This window comes from Macaca mulatta, chromosome 14 (assembly GCF_049350105.2).
Source record: "Macaca mulatta isolate MMU2019108-1 chromosome 14, T2T-MMU8v2.0, whole genome shotgun sequence".
Classification (NCBI taxonomy): domain Eukaryota; kingdom Metazoa; phylum Chordata; class Mammalia; order Primates; family Cercopithecidae; genus Macaca; species Macaca mulatta.
The window spans coordinates 46,862,316-46,884,632 of NC_133419.1; the positions used below are offsets into that span (position 1 = coordinate 46,862,316).

General features: G+C 40.6%; 2 protein-coding genes and 1 long non-coding RNA gene across 18 annotated transcripts in view; 2 read left to right on the forward strand and 1 right to left on the reverse strand.

Moving 5' to 3' along the window:
- The window catches only part of UEVLD (UEV and lactate/malate dehyrogenase domains), a 70,459-nt gene extending 60,147 nt beyond the window's left edge, over positions 1-10,312 (forward strand). For 10 of the 14 annotated variants that reach the window (XM_028833564.2, XM_028833565.2, XM_015114660.3 and 7 more), the window contains 3 exons: positions 3,600-3,660; positions 5,605-5,728; positions 7,459-10,312. In XM_028833564.2, the coding sequence (XP_028689397.1) occupies positions 3,600-3,660; positions 5,605-5,728; positions 7,459-7,626 (353 nt within the window). In that variant the 3' untranslated portion in view covers positions 7,627-10,312. The remainder of the gene's footprint in view (positions 1-3,599; positions 3,661-5,604; positions 5,729-7,458) is intronic. The other 4 variants (XM_028833566.2, XM_015114663.3, XM_015114664.3 and 1 more) reach the window with 1 other exon arrangement.
- LOC144334275 (uncharacterized) lies at positions 10,142-12,947 on the reverse strand. The gene is made up of 3 exons (XR_013403962.1): positions 12,772-12,947; positions 11,795-11,908; positions 10,142-10,680 (listed from the first exon to the last, which is right to left on the reverse strand). It is a non-coding gene; the product is annotated as an uncharacterized LOC144334275 (long non-coding RNA).
- A 45-nt stretch (positions 12,948-12,992) lies between these two features.
- Positions 12,993-22,317, forward strand: part of TSG101 (tumor susceptibility 101) — a 51,496-nt gene continuing 42,171 nt past the window's right edge. Inside the window, exons 1-3 of one of the 3 annotated variants that reach the window (XM_077960367.1) lie at positions 12,993-13,144; positions 16,893-17,035; positions 20,259-20,343. Coding sequence is in view for 1 of the 3 variants with exons in the window: in NM_001195481.1 (NP_001182410.1) it covers positions 13,103-13,144; positions 20,259-20,343 (127 nt within the window). In the remaining 2 variants the exon portion in view is untranslated. 3 annotated transcript variants of the gene reach the window in all.

Here is a 22,317-nt window from a genome sequence, read left to right on the forward strand (position 1 = left end):
CATGTACAGATACCAACTGGTTGGACTTTTGTATAAGTGATACCATCACAGTAATTGCAATTATAATTACTTTTTATTGTGCCTACTATGTGTATTAAATATTTTGCATATCTCATTTAAATTTTATAAACTCTCTGTGCAGGAGTGGTGGTTATCCAGATTTATACATGAGGAAACTTAAGGCTCAATGAGATAAGTAATTTGCCCAAGGTTACATATCTGTGAAGGGCAGAACTGAGATTTGAACCCTAATCTGACTCTGAAGCTGTGCTCTTCCTTGCTGTCACTTAAGATAATTTATCTAGAGCATTTAGTACAGTATCTGGCACAGAGCAAACACACAGCAAATGGTAGCTATTATTACAGTGATTGGCAAGACAGTGATGAATAGAAAATTGGCAGAAAGACATATAAAAATACTCTTTGAAGTAAAGCAACATTAGGATTTGGAAACAGATATAAGAGTAGCAGTTGTGTAAATAAAATATTCTCTTCAGGTATTTCAGAGACAAGCGACAGCTACAGCCTAGGGAGGAATCACATGACATACAGGACCTTTAGATCTATTTCCTGCTTCATCTTCTCCCATTCTCCCAGGCATTCTATGCTAGTCAGATGGTTGACTTGCAGTTGACTGAATGGTTCATGCACTCTCATGCCTCCTTACCTTAGGAACTGCTGCTTCCTTTACCTGAACTCGTTCACTTGGCTAACTCCTGCTTATCCTTTAGGATTGGGCTTGAGTGCCACCTCTCCCAGGAAGCCTTCCTTAAGTTTCCAAGTTAAGTAAGTTCATACAAATAATGTAACAAATTTTTAAAGTAATCTACCTATTTCCCTTCTATCTAAGTAAAACATATATGCCAAAACACATTTTTCAAAACACTCAGGCTAATGTTTAAAGAAAGTAATCCACCTATCACCCTTCTATCTAAGTAAAACATTGTTAAAAATCCCTTAATTTGTCCACATGTATTTATATTTTTCATAAAACAGTTCATGGTTTTGTGTTTTTTTCTTATATAAAACCTTTTGGCTGGGTGTGGTGGTGCACGCCTGTAATCCCAGCACTTTGAGAGGCTGAGGTGGGTGGATCACAAGGTCAGGAGATCGAGACCAGCCTGGCCAACATGGTGAAACCCCATCTCTACTAAAAATACCAAAAATTAGGCAGGCGTGGTGGCAGGCACCTATAGTCCCAGCTACTTGGGAGGCTGAGGCAGGAGAATTGTTTGAACCTGGGAGGTAGGGGTTGCAGTGAGCCAAGATCACACCACTGCACTCCAGCCTGGGCAACAGAGCGAGACTATCTTAAAAAAAAAAAAATTTAAAACTTTTCTGTTTTTCAACTTAACTATGGCAAGTATGTTTTCCCCTTTCTTACCAAATATAATTATGAATTGTGCGAGAGGTTTTGTATTTTCTTCTGTGTACCCAACACCATGGTAAAGAATACGTGCAAGAGGGGCCAGCCGTGGTGGCTCACGCCTGTAATCCCAGCGCTTTGGGAGGCCAAGGCGGGTGGATCACTTGAGGTCAGGAGTTCGAGACTAGCCTGCCCAACATGGTAAAAACCCATCTCTACTAAAAATATAAAATTAGCCGGGCGTGGGGGTGCACACCTGTAATCCCAGCTACTTGGGAGTCTGAGGCACACATCTGTGATCCCAGTTACTTGTAAGGCTGAGGCAAGAGAATCGCCTGAACCTCGGAGGCGGAGATTGCAGTGAGCTGAGATGGTGCCACTGCATTCCATCCTGGGTAACAGTGAGACTCCATCTCCAAAAAAAAAAAAAAAATGTACAAGAGGACACAAAAGAAGAATACATGGTCCCTGCACTCTGGGAGCTCATAATCAGTTTGAGGAAGGGAGGCATCTGGATACATATGGGGTCCTTTGTTGCTGACACATGACTAAGTGGCCTAATTTTGAATGTAGTTTAGAATTCTTGTATCTTAAAACATATTATTCTATAGCCACATGTATTTTTGTTTTGCCTACTCAAATATGTGCAGATTTGTATCAAAGAATGTCTTCATACAGATGAGAAACAGATGAATATTGAAAAGGTTTCAGAATGTTACTGGCAATTTCAATTTAATATTAAAGTTCGGTTGGGCTCAGTGGCTCACGCCTGTAATCCCAGCACTTTGGGAGGCCAAGGCAGATCACCTGAGGTAAAGAGTTCAAGACCAGCCTGGCCAACATGGTGAAATCCTGTTTCTACTAAAAATACAAAAATTAGCTTGCTGTGGTGGCAGGCACCTCTAATCCCAGCTGCTTGGGAGGCTGAGGTAGAGGAATTGCTTGAACCCAGGAGGCAGAGGTTGTAGTGAGCCAAGAGTGTGCCACTGCACTCCACCCTAGGTGACAAAGTAAGACTGTGTATCTAATAATAATAATAATAATATTAAAGTGTGATATAAATTTCTAGTCTGGCCGGGCATGGTGGCTCACACCTGTAATCCTATCACTTTGGGAGGTCGAGGTGGGTGGATCACCTGAGGTCAGGAGTTCGAGACCTGCCATGTTTCGCTAACATGGCGAAACCCCATCTGTACTAAAAATACAAAAATTAGCCAGGTGTGGTGGTGGGTGCCTGTAGTCCCAGCTACTCAGGAGGCTGAGGCAGAATTGCTTGAACGGGGAGTCAGAGGTTGCAGTGAGCTAAGATCACACCACTGCACGCCAGGCTAGGTAACAGATCTAGTCCATCTCAAACAGAAAAAAAAAGAAAAAAGAAAAAAAAACATATAAAGAAATTTCCAGTCTGTGTATACAGCTTTGAAGTTTTGAATTGTTTTTATAAATGATGTAGTGAGAGGAAATGGGTAACCCGGAAGATTCTTTTAGAAAACAGGACCCTGGGGCCAGGTGCGGTGGCTCACTCCTATAATCCCAGCACTTTGGGAGGCTGAGGCAGGTGGATTACGAGGTCTAGGAGTTCAAGACCAGCCTGGCCAACATGGTGAAACCCCGTCTCTACTAAAAACACACACACAAAAATTAGCAGGGTGTGGTGGCATGCACCAGCTACTCAGGAGGCTGAGGTGTGAGAATCGCTTGAACCCAGGAGGCAGAGGTTGCAGTGAGCCAAGATCGTGCCACTGCACTTCAGCCTGGGTGACAGAGCAAGACTCCATCTCAAAAAAAAAAAAAAAAAAAAAAAGGAAGAGGATTCTCTGCCTCTGTAATAGCTATGGAAATTCTAGCCCAAAATAGGTGATCAGATTATTCCTTACCTGGTGAAATTAGTCTCAGTGCATTTCTCAGCAGAACAAATGTCAAGTGCTTATATATTTCTACTTTGATAGTAAAATGGCCCTTGCAGAACTGTTACCGATGAGAGAGAACAGGTAAGGAGACGGCAAGTAGACTTTGGGGATAATGTTTTTTGTAGTTCAGAGTTTTCTTCACCTTGGGCTAGTGGTATAGCACATTTATTGTCATCCAGTGGAAAAATCTAACTTGCTAGAAATGAAAAAACTTCTATATAAATATTAGCACAGGTACCCTTGACTGCAAAAGATCGGTTATCACATCTTAATCCAAAGAGAGTCATTGGCAAAACATAATTAATTCTTCATCTAATTTTTAGTGCTCACATGGAGTGGCCAAGAAGTAATGAGTCATACCTCTGAAGTGCAGCTGTCCAACAGGTAACACTGACTGGAAATTTGCATTTATCCAACGAAAAATCATGTACTTCATAGCTAACAGCTATTTATACAGTATGTACTTACCAGGCTTCTGAAAACAAAACTAGGAAACACAAACGTATAAAGGAGCACTGTCTTATATTCTTTGATTTCTTATCTGAAAGTAGATCTAAGAGTGCTTTGCAAGCTTTTTCAGATAACACAGTTCACATTTAAAGGGAAAAACATGTTCTTTATTTGTAGACAGTGATTTACTGCTTCTATATCTAAACATCTGAGCCTCGCTCTGTCACCAGGCTGGAGTCAGTGGCGCAATCTCGGCTCACTGTAACCTCCGCCTCCTGGGTTCAAGTGATTCTCCTGCCTCAGCCTCCCAAGTAGCTGGAATTACAGGTGTGCACCACCACGCCCAGCTAATTTTTTGTATTTTAGTAGAGACAGGGTTTCACCATGTTGGTCAGGATGGTCCCAATCTCCTGACCGCATGATCCACCCGCCTTGGCCTCCCAAAGTACTGGGATTACAGATGTGAGCCACTGTGCCAAGCCAACGATTTTCTTAATGTAGAAGATAATTTGTCCACACCACTTAAAAATGAGTATCTATTAATCACATGCAAATAGAACTGGAAATCAGTCTAATGCGAATGGATAAGCCATATTATATGTTCAGGCAAACAAAAAGTGTAACACACAGATCCTTTTATCTTTTGCTTTTATCCAGAGGCCTTCCAGGGGTCTGTACCCCTTAGGCAGGACTCTACACAGAATTTATATTCATGCCATTTGTTGTTTCACTGTCACATAATAACATTTTCCTGAAGTCTGAGAGGTGGCATTTTTAGTTTTCAAAGCCATCAGCTTATGACTTTTAGAATATAACAACTGGAAAAAGTGTTCTGTTTTTTATTGAGAAGATTAGTGTATGGTATAATTCATTCTAATCTGATTATACAATCTTGCATTTATACTTTTTAAAAGGAAAAAATTTAACTGTTTATATATTTTTATCATTTACAAAAGAATATGCTTATTATAAAATTTCAAATACTGCAGATATCTATAAAGTATTAAAAGAAATTTAAAAGCTAAGGTAATTCCATTTTTCAGAGACAACCATTTTTGACAACTTAGTGTCCACATGCCCAAAAAATTTTTTTCTACTCAGGAGGCTGAAATGGGAGGATCAGTTGAGCCCAGGAGTTTGAGACCAGCTTGGGCAACATAGAGACCCTATCTCTAAAAAGAAAAAATTGTTTTTCAATGCTTCTACAAATGTATAATAATATAGACTTGTGTTATTCAAACTATCCTGCAACTTGATTTCTTTCCTTAATGATAAATCTCAGACATTTTTGCACATTGTACATGTAAATCTACCTTATTCTTCTCAAAAGCTACATGGTACTACATGGTAGTGATTTGTTTAACCAGTCCTCTTTTGATGAGTTGTTTCCAAATATGCAGACATGCTTATTTTGTACATCTTTGCACTCTTGAGCATACTGCTATAAGATAAATACCTAGAAGAGGAATTTCTAGATCAGATGTTACCAAATCTTCTTCTTAAAAGGTTAGATCACTTTACATTCTCAACAGCAGTTATGGGAATGCCTGTTAATATTTTCTCCAAGTTAATTATCAGTCTTTTTAATTTTTGCCAGTTATCAGTAGGCAAATTGGTATTTATTGTTTTAATTCATATTTGGTTAAATATCAATGGCAGTGAACATTTTTTATGTTATTAGGTCATCTGTATTTTCTTTGCACTGCCTAACATCTTAAGAAAAGTTTAAATAAACATTAGATTATCTATAGACTTCCCTAACAATTGCTGTATAACTCGTTTCTGTCATAGAAACATCTAATTAATACCTTAACCAGAATTTAAACTAAATGTGCATATTCTGTGGATTTTCTGAGATCATATATTTTTGTAACCTAGAGCCATGGAACTGCTTAGAGTAAAAAGTCAAAGATCCTGGTCTGTTGGACTATCAGTAGCTGACATGGTTGACAGTATTGTAAACAATAAGAAGAAAGTGCATTCTGTATCAACTTTAGCAAAGGTAATTGCTATTCTTATTCTCTCATTATATTTTAAACTTAGATATTATTAATACAAAACTAGCAAAATCATTATTCATACTCTAACCCCAGGTGTCTTCAGTATTTTAGAGTAACAGGTAGGAGAAAGCAGTTTAGTTTAAGCCCTATCCTGCTTAGTTATGAGAAGTCTGCCAGCTTGGGCAACATAGTGAGACCCCCATCTTTACAAAAACAAAAACAAAACTTTGCCAGGCATGTGACAGCCACTCAGTAGGCTGGGGTGGGAGAATCTCTTGAGCCTGGAGGTTGAGGCTGCGGTGAGCCATGTCACTGGACTCCAGCATGGACAACACAGCGAATCCCTGTCTCCAAAAATAAAATCTTGACTGGGTGCAGTGGCTTATGCCTGTAATCCCAGCACTTTGGGAGGCAAGGCGGGCGGATCGCTTGAGGTTAAGAGTTTGAGACCAGCCTGGCTAACATGGTGAAACCCCTCTCTACTAAAAATATAAAAATTAGCTGGGCATAATGGCAGGTGCCTGTAATCCCAGCTACTTGGGAGGCTGAGGCAGGAGGCAGAGGTTGCAGTGAACCAAGATCACACCACTGCAACTCCAGCCTGGGTGACACAGGTTGAATTGAACACTAAATTCTAGTGTTCAACAGCACAGTAGGGTGAGTGTGATTATTAATAATTTATTGTACATTTCAAAACACCTAGAAGAGGGTGGGTGTGGTGGCTCATGCCTGTAATCCCAGCACTTTGGGAGGCCGAGGTGGGAGGATCACTTGAGCTTAGGAGTTCAAGACCAGCTTGGGCAATATAGAGAGACTTCATCTCAACAAAAAAAAAAAAAAGAAAGAAAGAAAAGAAAAACAAAATAGCCAGAAGAGACCATTTGGAGTGTTTTCCACACAAATAAATGATAAATGTTTGAGGTGATGGATAGCCCAATTACCCTGATTTGATCATTACACATTGTATGCATATACTGAAATATCACATGTATCCCACAAATACATACCATTATGGTACCAGTGTTTTTTTTTTTTAGATGTTATTGTCATTTGACTGTGCCCAGAGACCATCCCATGCCCCTCCCCAGGAAATCCATTCTTAACTATTTTTTTTCTTAGCCCCCAACCTGCTACCCATATTGCAGGGGGCTAGCTTACTTCTCTACAAAGTGGGTGTCTGACCAAGTTGCTTCCATCTCTCAAAAATTTTCTGAAATGATAAGTTTATAAAATCAATGAATGCGGCCGGGCGCGGTGGCTCAAGCCTGTAATCCCAGCACTTTGGGAGGCCGAGACGGGCGGATCACGAGGTCAGGAGTTCGAGACCATCCTGGCTAACACGGTGAAACCCCGTCTCTACTAAAAAATACAAAAAACTAGCCGGGCGAGGTGGCGGGCGCCTGTAGTCTCAGCTACACGGGAGGCTGAGGCAGGAGAATGGCGTGAACCCGGGAGGCGGAGCTTGCAGTGAGCTGAGATCCGGCCACTGCACTCCAGCCTGGGCGACATAGCGAGACTCCGTCTCAAAAAAAAAAAAAAAAAATCAATGAATGATTGTGAGGTCTGGACTTCTAAAAATAAAATAAAAATAAGTAAATGAACAAAAAAACCTTTTTGAGTCCAACTTGTATCACTTTGTCTTAGAACTAAGAAAGCAAGAAAGTATGCATTTTTTTATTAACTTCTTTGCAGTGATTTAGTTCTATTAAAACCCTTATTTTTCTCATTTCAGGGATATTATGATATAGATAGTGAAGTGTTTTTAAGTTTGCCTTGCATCCTTGGAATCAGTGGAGTATCTGAAGTCATCAAAACCACACTGAAAGAAGATACAGTTTCTGAGAAACTCCAAAGCAGTGCATCCTCAATCCATGGTCTCCAACTACAGTTAAAACTTTGATTCTCAAATGCAATTTAAGAGGCTGGACTTCTACCTAAAGGGAAAAGTCATTTAATTTTACCAATATATATAGGTTTGAGAATTTCTGTATCCTGCTATTTATCCTTACAAACTGCTTGGTTAAAGTAGAGGGTTTCTTGATTAGCTCTGTGATTTAAATCCTTAAGAAGTTACATAAGGAGGGGAAAAATTAATTTTATTTGGGGTTCTTGAGATATCTATGCTGTTCTTTAAATCTACAGCAGGGGTAAACATTCATCTGAAGTGTGCATCAATTTAAATCATATATCCTAAACTAAAAGCACAGTTCACACTTTGGGAATATTTTATAAGTAATACATCTTTAAAAGAAAACTACCCTTTGACTTTTATAATAAACATAAGTTCAAGGCCCAGTATGGATTTACAAAATCTGTATCAATTGTACATTCACAGGATCCACAGCTTAAGTTACTTATGTTTCTTGTGTAAAATCCTATTGGTAGTACTAGTAAAGCATTATATTTCCCTTCTTCAAATTAATTAGCTACCAAAAAATGGAAAAGAATTTTACATGCACTTTAAAACAGAAAATGGAAAGTGAATTTTTAAAATGATATGCATTAAAAGTTTAATTTAATTTCCAGTGGGACTTTATGAAATTTTCTATAACTTCTTCCTGGAGTATATAAGATCTCCAACATCTCATAAACTAATTGTGATATTAGTAGAACCATAGACAAATGTATATTTTTAGTGGAAATAGATTATGAATGAAAGCCAAGCAGCTTACTTTAGAGCCAAACTATGAGATTTTCATTAAAAACATTGGTCATAATAGGGAGAGGTCAAACGGACTCTCCCCATTATTTGTTCTGAGCAAATCCTTTAACCTCTCCTGATCATACAGTTCAGAGTACACACACTTTGGTGATAGATCAACAGCAATATTTTCTTATGTGAAAGATAGCTTATTATTACTATTGTGACATTACAACTGATAGTAACAGTTAACATTAACACTTCATATATACCAGGCAGCATGATAAGCACTTTATTATTTTACTGAATCCTCACAACAGCCCACAGAGGTAGGGACTATTACCATCATCATTTTATAAAAGGAAATTGAGGTTTAGTCCTCAAGAAGTCTTGGCGATTAAGGGGCACTTATCCATACAACCTCTACTTTTTCTAGGCACTAAAAGGGGGAAAAGTCTTAACAGCCAAAATAGTTATCAAAAGACCCTAAAGTTGGGGTCCTATACACCATGAAAGGATTACTTTCATTCTCATGTAAGGGCATGCTTTTATAAAAAACAAACGTGGGCTGGGCGTGGTGACTCATGCCTGTAATCCTAGCACTTTGGGAGCCCGAGGCAGGCAGATCACGAGGTCAGGAGATCGAGATCATCCTGGCTAAAGAGCCTGTCTCTACTAAAAATAAAAAAAATTAGCTGGGCGTGGTGGCAGGCACCTGTAGTCCCAGCTACCTGGGAGGCTGAGGCAGAAGGATGGCATGAACCCAGGAGGCGGAGCTTGCAGTGAGTGGAGATCACACCACTGCACTCCAGCCTGGGTGACAGAGCGAGACTCCATCTCAAAAAAAAAAAAAAAGTTTAAAAATTTGCCAGGTGTGGTGCTGTGCACCTGTAGTTCCAGCTACTCAGGAGGCTGAGGCAGGAGGATTGCTTGAGCCCAGAAGTTCAAGATTACAATGAGCTATGATCATGCCACTGCACTCTAGGCAACACAGTGAGACCCTGTCTCTAAAAAAATAAAAATAAAAATAAATCAAGCATATAATAGGTTAATCCAGACGGAGATAGGAGGGTTTATAAGGGCAGACACATCCTAGGTAAAGAGGAAATAGGCAAACTAACACTGTTTTAGTGTAATAAGGAATGCTTATAATGATGAACTTTAGTCATAAAGAAAAGGTGAAATTATATTCAGTAACCCATGTTTAGGAAAGCAGAAAAGTATTTAATATGCTTGGAAAGATTCCCACCAGAGTTAACTGGATGCTTTTGAAGAGAAAAGCATTTAGGTCTATGTAATTTCAATATGCACGCGAATTAGTTCATGTTACCCTAACAATGTATTCTTACTGTCCTTTTTTATGAAATAGGAAAGTAAAACTGAAAGAACTATTGTTTTTAAAACTAGCCTTTTCTAATATTTGATATCTAAAGTTAGATAATATGTAATATGCTTTTGAACACTAACCAGAAAATAGTGTATAATAAATTACCAATAACTCATTAATTATAAAAGGAACATGTCAATACAACAAATGTTTATTTAACACCTACTGTTATTCCACATACTGTGTTAGAATTTGACTATTCGAAGATGAATAATAGTCTTTGCCCTCTGGAAGGCCACAATGAAGAAGTAATTCTCTGTATCAGATATTTCTTTGAGTGTTAAGTATATTAGTAATCATGTTGTAAATCCCAGTGTAAGTCAAGAAGCAATATCACCACCACCACCTCCCTATGATTTTGTGATAATTTGACATTCTCAATGCTTGTTAACTTTCATGTTTTTATTTTTACAAAATCATGCAGAGCTTGTTACAATTTTTAGTGGGGTTTGGATTAAAATGCTTTTTTGATGTAGCAGAAGACAAATTTTTTTCCATTTTCCATTGTTTTCCTTAAATATTAAGAATAATGAACAAAATAAACTGATTTCAAAATCACCAGGTGATCCTTCATTTATTAAGTGAAAGGAAACATTCAGATTAAGGAGATTTTTTCATACAATTCACACAGCACCCAGGATATTTAGTTATTTTGTGTAAAATGAAGAGACTAGATTTTATCAATTGTTTTCAAACTTTTAAAAATTATTTTTAGCAAGAAAACTTTTAAAATCTTTTTGTTTTTGAGCCAGGTTCTCACTATATTGCTCAGGCTGGACTCAAACTCTTCGGCTCAAGTAATCCTCCTGCCTCAGCCAATGGAGTAGCTGGGACTGCAGGTGCACCATCAGCTTGTGTTTTCATCTGTGATAATCGGGGGATTTAAAATTCTCCACTAATATATGTGAGGACAGAAATCAAAATGCCTAATGAGTGGGAAAAAACTCATATTTAGTGTTGAAATGGCAAGCAACTTTCAAAAGCATTTCAACTACTGTTACTTTCACATCAAAAAATTAACCGATTTTGCATATTTCTAAAACCACAAAGACTTTTTCCCCACACACATTCAATCCTTCATGGTTCCAATGAAATAGATAAGAAGAAGTTAACACTGTATATTGAGGTAGCGTTGACCCTGAAAGATTGCAAAAGACTGATAGTAAACATGCAGCAAGAAAGCTTTTTAAACAATGTATTGCTGGGCACAGTGGCTCACACCTGTAATCCTAGCACTTTGGGAGGCTAAGGTGGGAGGATCACCTGAGCCCAGGAGTTCTGAGGTCAACCTGGGCAACAAAGTGAGACCTCATTTTTACAAAAAATTAGAAAATTAGCTGGGCATGGTGGCACACGCATGTGGTCCCATATACAAGGGAGGTTGAGGCAGGAGGATCACTTGAGCCAGGGAGGTCGAGGCTGCAGTGGGCCATGTTCACACCACTGCACTACAACCTGGGCAACAGAACAAGGCCGTGTCTCAAAAAATATATAAATAGGCTAGGCGCAATGGCTCACGCCTGTAATCCCAACATTTTGGCAAGCTGAGGTGGGTGGATCACCTTAGGTCCAGAGTTCAAGACAAGCCTGGCCAACATAGTGAAATCCTGTCTCTACTAAAAATATAAAAAATTAGCTGGGTGTGGTGGTGGGCACCTGTAATCCCAGCTACTCAGGACGCTGAGGCAGGAGAATCATTTGAACCTGGGAGGCAGAGGTTGCAGTGAGCCGAGATCACACTATTGCACTCCAGCTTGGACAGAAAGAGCAAAACTCCGTCTCAAAAAAAAAAAAAAAAAAAATATATATATATATATATATATACACACACACACACACACACAAAATTTATTTTAATATAAATTTATATTTATTTATAAAATATATAAATAACATTACCTGGCATTCCTCCAATTCATAAAGGTACAGTTGCTCTAATTAAAGGGACTCCTGGTTAAGCCATGGCTTTAAGAACAGTTTGAAAACCCCATTGCTTTTAAAAAACATAAAACAGCAAGTAAAATGGAAGGACAGACTGACCTCTAGTTTGGTTTGACTGGAGCTGTATGCTTAACTAAGGAGCTGGAAAACAGGCGGAGGTTGCAGTGAGCCGAGATGGTGCTACTGCACTCCAGCCTGGGCGATGGAGTGAGACTGTCTCAAAAAAAAGAAAAGAAAAGAAAAACAATACTTATTGGAATAGTCTTTATTTGTGTGTGTTAACAACAGTTTATAATGATGCTTCTACATGCTTTCAGTTACGCCCTCCTTGTGAATGTGACCTTCATTTAGATGCCAACTTTGAAGGGAATCAATACCACAGCCTTGTTCTCATTAGGGCTGTACTAAAATAACTGAAACTGTCACACATCTCATCATCAAACTCAAAATTGTACAATACCTTGAATGACACTGTGGTTACAAAACTGACGGTGATGTGTAATGATGACTAATGTAAGTCACCATGAAGAATTTTTATGGGAAGTAAAAATTCAATTAAGATGGAAGTACCTACCCTTGCATTGTGCAAGGCAATGAAGATCTGAAGTAAGCCTGCCTTCAAGGGCTTGGATTTTGACAGTGACAGGTACAAAAATACAGCACCAGGTAAAATACGGCCTGTATTATCATTTATGTCTGGGTACAGGAGAAAGCTGACTTTAGGAATGGTTTCCTGGAGAAGAAATTACTATCTGGCTTCTCGTGAAACAAAGGCTCTACATTTTACCCTTGCCAACGTAGTATGAAGGTCTTTAAAGCTTAAAAAAAAAATTAATTAGAGGAACACTGGGCATCATCTAATGCAAGTGTATCACTTTACAGTCGGGAGAAACGTATGCCTGAGCTAGAAATGCACTAGCCTACCATTATCACAAGGGCAAGTCAGTGACACAACACTCTGACTGCCAGTGCAGTGCCCTCCCACTTGATGAATCAGTCATTAAGGCGCATTGGCAAGCCCTTGGTACTTCTTCCCTTTCAGGCACTAGCTTCCTAAAGTCGACTCTGTGAAATACCTGCCAATCTTATCCTGAACCGGAGTTTCGACCCTCGGAACAGTCTTGCCCACATCTTTGGGACCTGATTCGTCCTGCTGAATCCGGCACTCGAGGGTAGGGTTGGTTGGAACCCACCCCGTCAAGTCTCTTTCAATCCCACACGGCGTTCACCCTTGCCCGCAGGATGGCGGCCCGGAAGTGACGTAGTGGAAACGGAAGTGGTGCTTTGGTTCCGACTTCCTGTTGTTTGAGGCCGGGTCGGGGGTGTGCGATTGTGTGGGACGGCCTGGGGCAGCCCAGCAGCGGCTGACTTTCTGCCTGCGGGAAAGGGAGTCGCGAGTGGGCCGTCATGGCGGTGTCGGAGAGCCAGCTCAAGAAAATGGTGTCCAAGGTGAGGCTGCGACGCGCTCGCCCTCCAGCGCGCGCCCACCGCTCCCTTCCGCGCCCTGCCGAGTCCGTCCCGGCCCAGCCAAACAAGCTTCCCAGACGGGCCGGAAGCCCCAGTACAGCTCTTAGCCACCTTCTCAGACCCCCGCCCCGAGGCGCCTGTCGCCTGGTGCGGGAATCCCCGTACGGGAGCTGGGAGGGTGGGGGGCGGCGACAGTCGACAGAGACGTGGAGCGGAAACTGCCGGACACCTGCCGCCCACCCGCCCTTCTCTCTTCCACAGAGTTTGGAGCTGTCTATGGGGCAGTGTGGTTTTTCGTCTTAGTTTCTGTAAACACAAAGACGGAATCTCATTTAGTTCTAGATCTGAGGCAATCCTCTATTGCTGTCCCAATCCAGGGATCCTCCAGTCTTAGCCTTTCTTTTGCCGACCTGCAGAGATTGTGGCCTTTTCAGTTTTGTATTCTCCGGAAAAGTCCAGAGAAGCCAAAATACCAGTCCCTTACTGAAATACCATTACCGTTTCAGGGATTTGCTAAGAGTAACTACTCTTAAGTGTATGCTGCTTATAATGCGTATTTATTTGCTTTGAGCTTAATCTATGATCTTCACGGCTCAAGGCTATTTTTTTTTTTCAATTTTTAAAAAAGCAGTTAAGCATTTTGTATTTTAAAGCCATGATTTATTTATATAATTACTTCAAACGTGGCACCTCACACCAGAGTGGAATGGCTTTTGTTATGTTTTGTTGTAATTTTCCAAAACTATGTAAAATGATTGAGAGTTGAGTCTTGACCAGTTCAACGTGTTAGCTTCGGATAGTTTTGTCAAAGCAAGAATGGTAGCAATCAGCGGTTTAAGCGGTTTCAGTTTTTAATAAAACACACTATTATGTATAAAACATTTTTAAAAACGGACTTTTTCCAGTTAAATCGCCCCCATAGTCCTTGATTGAAGACCAAGTAACCTCTAAAGAGAAAGTGACAGTTTTCAAAATAAAGCATACCTTAGTTGTGTAATCATGTATTTTAGGCTTATTGGTTTTGTTTTGACAAACTAGTTATCCTTAGTTACAGAGGACGTGTGGGAAGCCATAGAAGATTGTGACCCAGGTAAAGATCCATGTTGTAACTTTTATACATCACTTTCTGAAAAAACGGTATATTGTTTTACATAGTATGTAGCTGAAGAGTATCTGTTCCGTTACTTTTTTTTTTTTAGTGTCTTGCTCTGTCACCCAGGCTGGAGTGCAGTGCCGCGATCTTGGCTCACTGCAATCTCCGCCTTCCAGGTTCAAGCAATTCTCCTGCCTTCGCCTCCCAAGTAGCTGGAATTACAGGCGCCCACCACTTCACACAGCTGATTGTTGTATTTTTAGTAAAGTCGGGGTTTCACCATGTTGGCCAGGCTGATCTTCAACTCCAGACCTCAGTATTCCCTCTGCTTTGGCTTCCCAAAGTGCTGGGATAACAGGCATGAGCCACCACGCCTGGCCTCCATGACATTTTTGATCTTTAAATTGATAGCGTAGTCATTAAGATTTATTTCTTGGGCCGGGCGCAGTGGCTCACACCTGTAATCCTAGCACTTTGGGAGGCCAAGGCAGGTGGATCACCTGAGGTCAGGAGTTCAAGACCGGCCTGATCAACATGGTGAAACCCCGTCTCTTCTAAAATACAAAAATTAGCCGGGCATGATGGCGGGTGCCTGTAATCCCAGCTGCTTGGGAGGCTGAGACGGGAGAATCGCTTGAACCCGGGAGACGGTGGTTGCAGTGAGCCGAGATGGAGCCACTGCACTCCAGCCTGGGTGGCTGAGCAAGACTCCGTCTCAAAAAAAAAAAAAAAATTTATTCCGTAATGTATGTGTATATTCATATAAAGAGCAAGAATATTCAAATATTAGCTTATTTTTTATACCCTAATTAAGTTTCCTAAGCGTCCTCTAGAGAAACCTGCCATCAAAGACAAAGGCAAGGCATGTTCAGAAGATATTTTATACCTCTGCCTGCCTCCCCCTGCAGCCAACCTGTGATTACTCTAGAAACAAAAACAGGTAGGGAAGAGGTAGGAGAGGGCATTCTACCTGTCTTTTGGTCCTTGGCTCAGTATCTGGAAAATTGAGACTCCTGTATGTGATTATGACGATTCTGAGCATCAGCATCTGTTCTGTCTAACCTATGAATTTTAGACAGGTAAGAATAGCAAGTAGAGTAATAGAAGCAGTTGTGGGGCTCCTTCCTCCTAAAGAAGGGCTTGAAATGTTTTTCTTTCAGCTGGTGTGGTCTGATGTAAGAATTGTTAGCCAGGACCCTGCACTCATGGCTAGGGTGAAGGTCATTATTGTTTTCTCTTTATCTGATTGTAGGCTCTCCACACCCATCATGGTACTCTGGCCACCTGCCTTATGTTTTGTATGTATATTATAAAAGATCTTTTTTCCCCTTGAGCATTATCTTAGCTCCCAATTTCAACATAACTTTTAACACCCTTCTCTGTTATCATTTTTGCAATTAACAGAGGTATATTTATACCAGATTAGTCCTTCTTGCTTTAAAGAAACAACTTTCCACTTTAGATGTTTCATGCATACAACCACTTACATTTTTACATAGTTTATTTACAGCATTTCTAGAGGCGCAGTCACTGCTAAATGAGTAGAAGAAAACTGTGGGCCTGGTGTGATGGTTCATGCCTGTAATCCCAGTACTTTGGGAGGTAGAGATGGGAGGATCACTTGGGGCCAGGAGTTCAAGATCAGCCTGGGCAACATAGCTAGACCCTGTCTCTACAAAAAATTTAAAAATCAGCCAGACTTGGTGGCATGCACCTGTAGTCCTAGCTACTTGGGAAGCAGAAGCAGGAGGATTACTTAAGCCCAGGAATTCAAGGTTACAGTGAGCTATGACAGAATGAGAACCTATCTCAAAAAGTAAAAAATGAAAAAAAAAATTAATAACAAAATTGGCCAAGTGCGGTGGCTCATGCCTGTAATCCCAGCACTTTGGGAGGCTGAGGTGGGCAGATCACTTGAGGTCAGGAGTTCGAGACCAGACTGGCCAACATGGTGAAACCCTGTCTCTACTAAAAATACAAAATTAGCCAGACATGGTGGTGCGTGCCTGTAATCCCAGCTACTCAGGAGGCTGAGGAAGGAGAATTGCCTGAACCTGGGAGGTGGAGGTTGCAGTGAGCTGAGATCACGCTACTGCACTCCAGCCTGGGTGACAGAGCAAGATTCCATCTCAAAAACAAATAAATAAATAAAAATAATAAAATAAAGATTGATATGTCCCTCACACTGTTTTAGGCTCTAGGGATGCAACAGTGAACAATCAGACAAAAAAAAACTCTGCTTCTGGAATTTAAATTTTTATAGAAGACAATAAATAACTCAATAAATACATCAAGTAGTATGTTGGAAAGTGATAAGTGCTTTAGAGAAAATAAAGCAGGAAAGGGAAATGGGGAGTGCTAGGGTGTGGAAATGGGATGAGTCACAGTTTTGTATCTGATAGTAAAGAGAGGTCTTTCTGAAAAAATCTATTTGAGCTCACCTGAGAGAGGTAAAGAAACTGTGTGGTTGGCATGGGGCTCACACCTGAAATCCAAGCATTTTGGGAGGCCAAAGCTAGAGGATCGCATTGAGGCCAGGAGTTCCAGACCAGCCTGTGCAACATAGCATGACCTTGTCTCTTCTCTACTAAAAATATAAAAAAATTAACCAGTCGTGGTGTATACCTCTAATTCCAGCTACTTGGGAGGCTGAGATGGAAGGATCACTTGAGCCCAGGAGTTTGAGGTTGCAGTGAGCTGTGATCATACCACTGTACTCCAGCTTGGGTGACAGAGCGAGATCCTGTCTCAGGAGAAAAACAAACCTGGAACAATCTGGGGTAGGAACATTTCAGAAAGAAGGAGAAACAAATGCAAAGGCTCATAGACAGAAGTTTGTCATGCATGATAGAGGAACAACAAAGGAGGGTATGGTGGCTGGACTGAAGTGAGCAAGGGAGGAAGTGGTGGTATGGATCTAGACAGATCCATGGTATGGATCATCAATGGTATGAGAGGTTTGGAGGACCTTGCAGGCCATCTTAAGGACCTTGGCGTTTACTTGGAGTATGATGAAAAGCCATTGCTCTGTTTCAGCTGTTAGCAATATTACTCTAGCTGCTATGTTGAGACTAGACTGTAGTGGGTTAACGATGGAGGCAGAGACACCATAAAGAGGCTGTTGCAGTAATCTAGGTGAGAGGTGTTGGTGGCTTAGACCAGGACTGTAGCTGTGGAGATACCGGATGTATGCTGAAGGCAAAGCTAACAGGATATTTTGACAGATTGGCTGTGGATGTGAAGAAAAGAGAGGGCATCAAGGATAACGTCAAGGTTTTTGGCCTGAGCACCTGGAAGGATATGTATGTGTACACATATGGAAGACATTGGAGAAGTAAATTTGGGGGGAAGATAAGGAGTTCAGTTTTGGTCATGTTCAATTTGACATTCATTAGATATCCAAGGAGAAATGTCAAATTAGTAATTGTATATATGTTTTCTGGAGTTCAGAAAAAAGGTTAAGATTGGAAAATTTTAATTTGAGGGTTTTCAACATATAAATTATATTTTCGGCCATGAGGGAGATCAAAGGAATGAGTTTAGATAGAGAAGAAGACCAAGGACTTAGCCTGCACTCAATAATAATTGGTTAGGTTAAGAGAACAAGCCAGCAAAGAAACTGAGAAGGCACAGAGTTCAGGAGAACAGTTGATGTCCTGGAAATCAAATGAAGAACATATTTTAAGAGAAAAGGGGCTGGCCATGATGGCTCATGCCTCTAATCCCAACACTTTGGGAGGCTGAGGTGGAAAGATTGCTTGAGCCTAGAAGTTCAAGACTAGCCTGGGCAACATGGTGAAATCCAGCTCTATCAAAAATATACAAAAATTAGCTAGACATCGTGGTGTGTACCTGTAGTCTCAGCTACTTGGGAGGCTGAGGTGGGAGGATCACTTGACCCCGGGAGGTGGAGGTTGCAGTGAACTGAGATCATACCACTGCACTCTAGCCTGGGTGACAGAGCCAGACCCTGTCTCAAAAAAAAAAAAAAAGGAACGAGCCAGGTGCAGTGGTTCATACCTGTAATACAAACACTTTGGAAGGCTGAGGTGAGAGGATCACTTGAGCCCAGGAATTTGAGACCAGCCTGGGCAGCACAGTGAGATCTCATCTCTATGAAAAATTTAAAAATTATCCAGGTGTGATGGTGCATGCCTGTAGTCCCAGCTACTTGGGAGGCTGTGGTGGGAGTATTACTTGAGCCCAGGAGGTTGAGGCTGAAGTGAGCCATGATCGTACCACTGCACTCTAGCCTGGGCGACAGAGTGAGACCCTAACTCAAAAAAAAAAAAGCGGCGGAAAGGAAGGAATCAGCTTGGTCAAATATTGCTGATAGATGAAGTAAGACAAAGATAGTATTGGTCATTACATATCATGTGGCAGTTATTGGTGACCTTACTGAACAATTTCAGTGAAGTACGGAGTATAGAAGCCTAATTGGAGTGGATTTGAAGAGACCAGGTCTCTAGACATTGAGCATGGTTGCTAACATCACAGAGATACTCAGATATGTTGTGCTCCATGATGAAAAACATTATCCTCTATGAAGTGATCTTATCAGAGAAAGAAGAGGAAAAAAATATAAAAGGAAAAATTTTTTTTTTTTTTTTTTGAGACTGAGTCTAGCTCTGTCGCCCAGGCTGGAGTTCAATGGCGTGATCTCGGCTCGCTGCAACCTCTGCCTCCCGGGTTCAAGCAATTCTTCTGCCTCAGCTTCCTGAGTAGCTGGGATTACAGATGCGCGCCATCATGCCCAGCTAGTTTTTGTGTTTTTAGTAGAGATGGGGTTTCACTGTGTTGGTCAGGCTGGTCTCGAACTCCTGACCTCGTGATCCGCCCGCCTCAGCCTCCCAAAGTGCTAAGATTACAAGCGTGAGCCACCATGCCCGGCTGGAAATTTTGTAATCGTGAGGATAATAACCTGTAGATCCAACTAACTCACAGAAGCATGTATCTATGAAACTATACTAAAGGTATACAATTAACACATTCCAAACCATGAGAGCCTCTATAAGACAAATGAACAAATGTCTTTAACAAATAAATTCTAAGGAGCAAAAATAGAGATGTGCCCATCAGTTAAGTATTTTTCAGCTGAACAGTAGATAAATAAAGTGTGCAGTAAGAAGTGGGCCATACTTGCCTGTAAATCCCAACACGTGGGGAGCCTGAGGCGAGAGGATTGCTTGAGGCCAGGAGTTGGAGACCAGCCTGGGCAATATAGCAAGACCCTGTCTTTACAAAAATAAAAATAAATTAGCTGGGCATGATGGCACATACCTGTAGTTCTGTGTACTTGGGAGGCTGAGGCAGGAGGATCACTGAGCCTGGAGTTTGAGGTTGCAGTGAGCTGTGATTGTGCCACTTTACTTCATCCTGGGCTACAGAGCGAGACACTGTCTCCAAAATAAATGAAAGGAATGAAGTACAGATAAATGCTACAAGGATAATCTTGAAAACATGCTAAGTGAAAGAATTTAGTCATGAAAGATCACATTGTATGAATAAGCAAATCTATAGAGACAGATTTGTGGTTGTCTAGGATGAAGGCTGGGGGTAGAATGGGGGGTGATTGCTAAAGGGTATGCATTTCTTTTTAGGGATGGTGAAAATGTTCTGAAGTTGATTACGGTGGTGGTTACACAACTCCGAATGTATTAAAAACCATTGAACTATACTTTTTAAATGTGTGAATTATATGGTATAGTTAAAGAATATAGATTAAAAGGGACTTGAGACATTTTAACAAATGCAATGTGTGGACTTTATTAGGATCCTGATTCAAACTGAAAACATAAAAAACATGACTTGAGACTATAGATATTTTCTGATGTTAAGGAAATAGTGATTATTTTAGTGTGATAATAGGATTGTGGGGTTTTTAGGTTCTTTCAGGCTTTCATTAATGCTAACAATTAGTGAAAAAGATTTTAAGAAAATTCATCTGCTCTAAAATACATGTATTGGTTTTAAACTAAATTCTTACGCGATTTTGCTTTTCAGTACAAATACAGAGACCTAACTGTACGTGAAACTGTCAATGTTATTACTCTATACAAAGATCTCAAACCTGTTTTGGATTCATATGGTGAGTTTATGCAATAAAAATCAATTTCTATACTTTGAGTTTACTCTCTTTGTTAATGATTGTAATTTTTTCCATTTTCCTTTGAGGTTTGTGGATTTTTCAATTGTAGGACTGCACCACCACCTAATAAAACTGTTGGAAGGTAGCATATTAGAAGATCTAATAAAAACATTTTATATTTATTTAGTTTTAGTTTTTTATGTTAAAAAAATACTCTAGCTGGACGTGGTGGCTCATTTCTGTAATCCCAGCACTTTGGGAGGCTGAGATGGGTTGGACCACTGAGCCCAGGAGGTTGAGACCAGCTTGGGCAATATGGTGAAACCTTGTCTCAACAAAAAAATACATAAAGTTGGCCTGGCACTCCTGTATTCTCAGCTAGCCAGGAGGCTGAGGTGGGAGGATTGCTTGAGCCAGGAGGCAGCGGTTGCATTGAGCTGAGATCGGGCCACTGCACTCCAGCCTGGGCAACAGAGCAAGACCCTGTCTCAAAAAAAAAAAAAAAAAAAAACTACTAACATAGAACTATGCAAATTTAAACCTAGGAGGGCATGTTAAAGATAGTTTAGTCCATTTCCCAAAGTTTTGTCTCTAGACCCTTAGTTGTGCTGGGGACAGGGGTAGAGGCAGAATTCTATAGTTAAGCTTGAGCAACTTATGGATTAAACAAAATTGAGTTTTATTGCATGAAGATTTCTCAGAGCCTTTAATATGCTAATGTGTTGTGTATCACTGAGATGAGCAAGAATATATTGTATAATACATCCTAAAGTTACTTAACTGCTGAACCTCCCTGTCCCCATAGTGTCTCTTTATATTTTCAGGAACACATTTTGCAAAACTATACTCTGGACTGTCCCTTTCATTTTATAGTTGAGGAAAATATTATTTAATGTGGTCTTTAATTCTATAGAGTAGGTAAGCATGTCAGTTTGTCTCTACTTTCTATTGAGACAAAATAAAGTTGTAAGACATGACAATGCTTGGAGTTTCCCTTTTTTTAAAATAGTCTTTTCTGTCCCTGCCAAATCCTAACATAATCTCTTCTACCATGTCTCCTTGAAAATGCTTAATATGCCAGGGCCGAGGGAAAACCCATGCTGCTGCTTGTCCACTGTAAGACCCTTAACTCTGAAGGCAAGGAACTGAATTTTGTAGCTGAGACTTTCTAAATTTCACTTGCTTCCAAGGCTTTGAAAACATTAGGAAACTGGTGAAGAGAGGTGGGAAGGAACAGAGGGGCAATCAGTTCTGCATTTCCTGAAACAATAAAGACAACCCAAAGTCCTCTTCCAAACCTAGGTCACAATTCCTTCTCATCTCAGCCTACCTTATTTCTGTCCACATGACAGTTTTGATCAAAACTGACAAAGACTCCCTTATCCAATCTTGTGTAGTTTCATATGGCTGGACGAAGTGTAAATCATTGTTACCAAATTCTTTTAGAATAAACAAAGCCCCACATTTATTTATTTATTTATTTATTTATTTATTTATTTATTTATTTTTTTTGAGACGGAGTCTCGCTGTGTCACCCAGGCTGGAGTGCAGTGGCCCGATCTCGGCTCACTGCAAGCTCCGCCTCCCGGGTTTACGCCATTCTCCTGCCTCAGCCTCCGAGTAGCTGGGACTACAGGCGCCCGCCACCACGCCCGGCTAGTTTTTTGTATTTTTAGTAGAGACGGGGTTTCACCATGTTAGCCAGGATGGTCTCGATCTCCTGACTTCGTGATCCACCCGCCTCGGCCTCCCAAAGTACTGGGATTACAGGCTTGAGCCACCGCGCCCGGCCAGCCCCACATTTATATAAGGTGGTTTTCTTTTTTAAAATGCACAAAATCAGAATACATTGCAGTGTAGCTTACATTCGTCAACAGTAAGTAAAAGAACAAAGGTCAACAATGTACGGTCATGCATTTTGTAGTGATAGAGATATGGTCTGAGAAATGCATTATTAGGCGATTTCATCATTGA